The 7341-nt window shown below is 46.8% G+C and overlaps 2 protein-coding genes across 6 annotated transcripts in view; one reads left to right on the forward strand and one right to left on the reverse strand.

The window, feature by feature from the left end:
- The window catches only part of ASCC2 (activating signal cointegrator 1 complex subunit 2), a 40102-nt gene extending 38871 nt beyond the window's left edge, over window positions 1-1231 (forward strand). For all 4 annotated transcript variants that reach the window (XM_054006255.1, XM_054006257.1, XM_054006258.1 and 1 more), the window contains exon 19: window positions 473-1231. In XM_054006255.1, coding sequence (XP_053862230.1) covers window positions 473-644 — 172 coding nt within the window. In that variant the 3' untranslated portion in view covers window positions 645-1231. The remainder of the gene's footprint in view (window positions 1-472) is intronic.
- Window positions 1232-4351: 3120 nt separating this feature from the next.
- On the reverse strand, window positions 4352-7301 carry LOC128824586 (cytochrome b-c1 complex subunit 9). Of its 2 annotated transcripts, none has more exons than XM_054006259.1 (2): window positions 6960-7301; window positions 4352-4613 (listed from the first exon to the last, which is right to left on the reverse strand). In XM_054006259.1, exons 1-2 carry the CDS (start codon window positions 7284-7286, stop codon window positions 4566-4568), a joined length of 375 nt encoding a protein of 124 aa, XP_053862234.1. In that variant the 5' UTR covers window positions 7287-7301; the 3' UTR covers window positions 4352-4565. The 2 variants fall into 2 exon arrangements, with proteins under 2 accessions (XP_053862234.1, XP_053862236.1); XM_054006261.1 differs by having other exon boundaries at window positions 6898-7301.
- Window positions 7302-7341: the final 40 nt, after the last annotated feature.

Consider the following 7341-nt stretch of genomic DNA (forward strand, 5'->3'; position numbering starts at 1 on the left):
TCCACTTTGCTGCCTAGAGTGCAGCTACACCAAGTGGCAGGGATGCCTGGCAAGTCCCTTCACTGGCACAGCAATGCTACTGCTGCAGTTATATGGGGGCAGGGAGAGCAGGAACCTGCATAAGATTAGTAAGATTTGGGGGTACAGGAGCTTCCCAGATCCTCAGTAACTACCACAGGGGATGCCTAGACAGTACAAGGCTTCAGTGCAACATCTGGCTGGCTGCTGGCATGCTAAAAGCAGGAAGAGGGAGCTGGCATCACAGGGCTGATGGGTAATGTTCGGATACTATAGAAGTGCTGCACAGCTCACTCATCAGGGGAGATGGCTGGGTGGATGGACTCCCCTCAGGTGTGCTCTCTCCACATCTGATTTTTTCTCAGGCTCTTTTGTCTTAGAGAAATTAGATGTGTGATCCTCATTGTGCCTTGTGCAGAACTTGTGGTGATTCCCATTTTTATCTATACTTTAGGTACAAGCATGACAACACCTCAGCTGTCGTAGGGAACGCCAAGGGGCATGGACAAAGCCGGGATACAGTCCAAGACCGAAGGAAGAAGGAAGCCAACAAAGGGGCAAGAGCTAATCATAACCGCCGCGTCATGGCTGACAGGAAACGGAACAAAGGCATGATCCCTTCCTGAGGGACTCTTAGCCCAAGGCATTGCATTGGATTCAGGCCTTCACTTCTGAGGGCCTCCTGATCTTAAGGTTATGGTGCAATACCCAGCCCTTCAATTTTAACTGGGATCACCCCACCCTGGGGAGAGCTTTCCATTTATGAATAGGAACTGCCCATCAGGCAGGCTTGCTGCTGTGCTAGTTGTCAATACAGCTAATGCAGCAGCAGGTCTCTCAGATGCATAGGACAGGCTGCAACAGCCATTCATTTTTTTTTAAAACTATTTTGTAATGATTCTATGAGAACTTTATTTTCATATAAGAAACATCCCCCTGCCCCCACAACTATCAGCACAGCTAAGAGCACTTAGAATGAGCGCTACAACTGACAGTGAGGTTCGCCTGTGCCATTAGCTACAGCTGCCCACTCCACACACGGTGCCTTATCCTGCAGTAGACTCATGGGATGTATAGAAACAAATGCACAACAGACCAGTCCTGTTGCTGATAAAGCCCTAGGAGTTCAGCTGTATGGTGATGTACTTTAAATTCCTCTCCCTTGAGCGAGAAACGTGTATAAAAACATGCAGATAAAGAATTTGAATCTTTCGGCTTGGTGTTTTATGCAGTTTCCGTCAATGAACCCTATCTAATTTAATCTGTCTGTATCCATTAGCAGTGAACTATCATATGCCTGCAGTTAGGAGCTTGTTTAATGAAGTGAGGTGTGCAGTGGATATGCATGGCCCAAAGCCCCTTTGAAAGGCCTTCACTATCAAGGCATCTAAAGCAAGATGATTGCAATATGCAAATTAGGTGAGGGGAAGGCATGCAGTGATTTGCCTCTGCAGTCACAGTCCATAGAGTTGCTTTCCCAATAGCTACTTGTCACCACTCATTAAGCAGAACAGCTCAGATCATACCTGTCATGGGGAACGCTATGAGCTAGTAATAGCAATCTCTGCCTGCTGACAGAGGTCTCAAGAGAAACAATCTTGTCATACAAAAAGGCACTTCTACAGAATGAGACCGTGCCTGAAGTCACTTTAATCTATTTGTAAGGTACTCAGATACCAGGGTGAGGGCTACCTTACAAGAGCCTAGACAGCTATTGGAGATGGAGCTAGCTGTCTGTGATACGAATGTCAATAAGTTGTCATTAAATATCTGCACATTGAAAATGCGTTCTGCTCACCAGCATGTAGACTTATCCTACATTTGAAAATAAATGAGTACATTAGCTCCCCACATAGATGACAAAGGGGTTGTGGTAGATCAACCTGTTCCAAAGGAAGTCTAGAGCAATTTATTTTTGGTGTATTGCTGCTACGTAAAATGCACTGAATTCTACGCTTCCAGCATTCTAACCCTTGTTTTGGTGTGTGTAGTACTACATGTTGCTTTTCTCCAAATACTGCAGAAGGCAGGCTTTTGTATTAAGCTTTGTATGCACATCCTTCACTGCCAAGTTATACGCAGGGGGAGGAGATTGTACAGCTATGTGATTAGTGCTATAACAGTGAGGCTGCTTTCAGAAAGAATGGAAATGGCTGTCACCATTATGCAAATAGGATAAAGCCCTGAATGTTCACAGGATAAAATTTTCTGCACTATTCAACAGCCCACTAGGACATGGGGTAAAAGGAATGAATTTAACTCTTTGTGCTTCCCCAAAAGCCATTGTCATAGGAAACTACTTAACCCTTGTACTTTGTTATCCCCTTGCCTAATAATTTGCTTTTTGCCAGACTTGCTACCACATCTCCCCCTCGAATATGTATTCACTGCTAGGTAACTCTAGCTTCAAGGCTACTGAAACCACCATCCCTAGGTCAGCATAGCATAAAGCTATCAGCACTGCAGGTAGAACTTACACTAGAAGCAAACGTGGGTTTTTTGGCTAGGTTATGAGATTAGCCCAGCAAGGCCTAAATCCTACCCCCTAGGGTGCCTCTATAAAAGCAATTTAAGGCTGCTAGGAGTCTACAGCCACCATTTTTTCCTCAAACAAAATATTGGCAAATCCTCCTTACCCACCAAATATAAATGGCACCTAGGGTGGTTAAGCTGTTTTCACTATCCATAAAGCTTTTCTCCAGTTCATGCTACTGCTGTAGCAAGTTCCATTCCACTTCAGAGTCATCCATCAGCAAAACTTCAATTGCATGTTATTAGTGGAAATGTAACAGGCAGAAAGACAGTTCAAGTGTAAGGTGTGTAGGACTGGCAGCCAGCTTGGTTTGTACAGGACTGGCCAGGCAAGTAGTAACTGGTTTCAGTCATCCCCATCCACTAAAAACAGATTCCTATTGGAGAAGTTTTAAAGGAACCAGGGAGTTAGATAATGCTTTATCTTCCTCCATTCCTGGCCTGTGAAGGAAGAGGGTTTCTGGAAATAGGCAGCAAAGCGGCATGGGAACTGATGGCACTGCTATCAGTTAGGATGAGACTCTTAAAGCTGCTTCCCACTACAGCCAGAAAGGCACTAGTGCTGCTCCACCTAGCAGGCTAAGAATAGCATCTTGACACAAAACCAAGCATGGCAGCTTGGGCTAGCTGCTTGCATACAATCCCACTCAACCCCCCTGCTACAGGCTCAGGCAGTAGTCTACCCATTCTGGGAAATGTCTTGCCTGCTGCTGTATAGACATAACCAAGGATGACATAGCTACAATCTCACTATAGTATTGCCATATCCCTTCCCATTGCTTGCTTTTTACCACTTTCCCCCATGCCTGTATGATATTTAGCTTTATGCTCCCAGGGCAGGCACTAGCTGTTTAGCACCTTATGTAGTGTATCAAACAGCAAAAGAATAAGGCACCTGCACCACTTCAGCATACTCATTCTGTAAGCAGAAAAGGCTGAACAGAACACTCAAGACAGATCACTACAGCCCTCCCAACATGGTAATGCAGAGCTCCAGACCTATACTAAATTTAAAATGAGTTAGCCCTATAAGCTTGAAAAGGGACTCAGCTGTCATTAGAATACACCAGCTATACATCTTATTTACAGCCCCTTCATTTTAGCCCTTCTTCCCCAGGGTGGGGTGTTTTGTTTTTAAGTGCAGCTCAGGCCAGCTGTCTGAAAGCAAAGCAGCCCTTCTCACTGAGTAGTGAAGGCTATTTGAAAGTTAAGATTTTAATTAAAATCAGTACTACAGAGGCAGCCACCCTGAACAAATGCTTATCATCTGTCAGCAAGCAAAGACTAGATGGTTTGTTTGAGATGTAACAAAGATACAGCCCCAGAACCAAAACTGGGTGCTTTGATATACTAATTACTATAAAAAACAATGTTTAAATAAAGAGACTAAAGTGGTGCATATAACCAAGAGCAAAGTGAAAGATGGGTTTGAATGCTGGAGGAATTTTTTAAATAAAGTGCTGTTAAGAATATTTGGAGAGACCATTTATGGTTCGAGATTTTGGCTAGCTATTGCCTGCCTATTTAAGGCTATTGTTCCTGTCTGTACATTGGTCCAGTTATAAACTGGAACATTTACCAGGCAAAAGCAATAAATACTGACAAAGACTTTCAGCTGTACCTGTGCTTCCACTTTTTAAGGTTATACAAAAACAAACCGCATTTGATTTTCCATACTGTGCCACAGAAATAAGGCTTTATATGCCACATTAATTTAGAGCCCAACATCCTGTGGCTAACAATAAACCCTTATTTACATATGGAGCACAGGGAAGTTCACTGACCATGTAAGCACAAGAGGTACAGGTTAGTGAGTTTATTAGTTTAACAGAATGTTTTAACAAAGCAGGAGTAAATCCATCAAGGTTTCTGCCACAGATGAAGTTGGTGATGTACTCTGGCTCAGATTTCTTCAGTCAGAAGCCCATTTTCATGCTTGGTAACTGGTATCAGGCAATTGAAGAGTTTACACAAGGGGATACAGGCACCCCCGCATGGCTCCTGCAGCTCTCACTTCACTCTTCTTGTGTCTCATACTTGTGCTTGATGTGTTTCCACAGTTTCTGCATTTGAAAAAAACAAAAGCAAGAAGTCTTATGTATGTGTGCCAGTGATGCTGGGTTGAATTTCTTACTTTCACCTAAAGGGAATGCCTACAAGTGAGGAACACACTGAAGTTTCCTGCCATTGCTGTCCCATTTGGTGTCTTGCCCTTGACAGCATATCCTAATGGCACTTGTTTGGGTGACCACTTTGGCACATCCACACAATGCCTTACCTAGCCAGACCAGTGCACTCCAGGAATACCAAAGCACTTGTTCCAGAAGGCACAGCACACACTTGAAACACAGGTTCTGGGGTAACTTCTACAGTGCAATTCCTCCTCTTGAATGGAGTTAAGATAATGGATCTCATCTTTTTTGATTAAGCTGCCTCTTGCAGTGGACTGGCAGAATGAGACCATGTCCCCTTCCTCTCATGTCCCAGCATACTTGCTGCCATTTCTTCCTTCTAGTCACACATCCTTTTCTGCATTTTGCTTAATATTTTTATAGTAGCTTTGCTCTTTTGTTCTATGACCTCCCTGTACCCAGTCACCAGAGGAGCGTATGATACCAGGTGAGTGCCACAAGAGCCCGGAGCAGTGCACTGATGCCTCAGCTTGGGGCCCCATTCTCAGGATCTGCATTAGGTAAACTACAATAGCAGAAAGGGAATGTAGGTAGCTTTCAAGAATATTTTTATAGGGAGGCAGTCTAGGATCATACAACTTTATAGGTTCCTACTGCTGCCCTACTCTGTAACCTTGCAGGTTAAGAAACACCAAATTGTTGCAGCTTCTGGCTCCCCATTCACACTGAGGAAAAGCCACTGTAGTTAACAGATTCAAGCTGGACCCAAAACAAGGTCTTTAGCCCAACCATCACAACCAACTGATACAATAAATACTTGTAAGATTCTTGTTTGTGGGCAGAAAGTATCATAGCATTTCTAATGCCTGGTCTAGACAGGATCATAGCCTCTTTAAAAGAGGAAAATCAGCATACAACCCTAGACTGACAAAGAGTACACTAACACGTAATAACTGAATTGCTCAATTAAGAAAGTAGCCAAAGAAATACATAATTCCAGTTGGATATTAGAAGTTTCCTCTGGCCCCAAACTCCTGGAAGGGAAAAGGAAATGTGCAAATCATACACTTTATATTTGGCTGTAATTTTGTATTTTGCACAAACTCTGGGTGCTTTTAGAGTTAAAATACATACTTTATCACAACTTGGTATGCTAAGGGGACAGTTACAGATAACTGGAGGATCAGGTAATGTGTGTATCACTTATTGCCATGGTATCTAAGCATTAATTATCAAGCTTTTCCTGTCCATGGATGCAACTTAACTACAATGATGACTTGACTCATCTCATCTTACATTGCAGACTGCTTGGGACAGCACTGCAATATTGGCACACATCCTATATGACCTACATTGTGTGCAAAGTTGCTGTCACCTTTTTTGTTGAGTTAGACATCAGAAATATGAAACTGAAGACATTCAAGAAATATGAGTCCTTGTTTTAAGCTTCCTGTGTTACCATTTCTTTGACTGTCTCCCCCATTAGGGCCAAGACAACTAGAGAAGTCCAAGAGCATGCATAAATCCTCCCTATAAGTGCCATAATAGCAGTACTTCTATAATCATGGTGGTTATCACAAGGCAATTCAGCACTGGCATTACTATGCATTTACAAAATGCATCTGCCATGATACTAGCATGGTTGCTGGATCCTCAGCCCTTCATATGCATCTGGCCCTGTAAAATAAAGGGCTGAATAAAGTGAGCAGAACTCAACCCCACTGCTTCCCTACCATGACAGGCAGCCTGTGTTAAGGGAGTAGGTTCGCCCAGCCACTGCTGTGTTCACCTTGGCAGAGACCGCTCAGAGCTGGCTGGAAGGTGCGGCAGGGCGCGGTGCCCCCCGGCCTAGCACAGGGCGGCGGGGGACACGGGGCGCAGCGGCGAGCGCAGAAGGGGCGAGGTATGTTGTAAGGAAGCCGCAGCATGGAGAATAGGCCCCTGGTCCGCCGCCCCGCCCCGATCGGCGGGGCTGAGGGGCCCGGCACCCACCCGGGCGGCTGGTCCCGTCTAGGCAGGGCCCGGAGGCGGTCTGGAGCCGGCAGCCAGCCCCGCTAGTACGGCGGGGAAGAGCGTCACCGGCCGGGCCAAGGTCACCCGGGGCCCGGCTCTCCGCGGCCCCACTCTGGCCGCAGGCGGAACACGCCTGGGGATACGGACTGTCAAGGGGCCGCGCCCGAGCCGGGGCCGCGCGCAGTGCACAGGCCGCCCTGACCTTCAGCCACGCCGGCCTAGGAACTGCGCGAGCTCCGCCGCGGCCCCTCAGCGGCCCCTCACCCCGTGGTTGAGACGCTCGTAGAACGCGTCCGCGCCCTGGTCGAAGGCGCGTTCGAAGACGAGGGCCCCCAGCACGATGGTCAGGGCGAAGGTGGAGGTGCGGCGGAAAAACACACTGTACAGCCGGGAGCGCAGCGCCATGACGGCCTCCTCTGGCGATGCCCGGGCCAGCGCAGGCGCGGCCTGCACCAGGAATTTATAGTGGCGGCGATGCACCCTGGGACTTGGAGTCCTGCCGCGAGGCACCATGGGATTTGGAGTGCGGCGTCGCGCCGCTCCACCGCAGGGGGAAAGCACCTCGCTCTCGGGGGCAGAGGCGGACTTCATTTCCCGGCATGCACAGCGCCACGCTCGCCTCTGACCATCGTCCCTAAGCGATGAG

This window comes from Malaclemys terrapin, chromosome 16, assembly GCF_027887155.1.
Source record: "Malaclemys terrapin pileata isolate rMalTer1 chromosome 16, rMalTer1.hap1, whole genome shotgun sequence".
NCBI lineage: Eukaryota > Metazoa > Chordata > Testudines > Emydidae > Malaclemys > Malaclemys terrapin.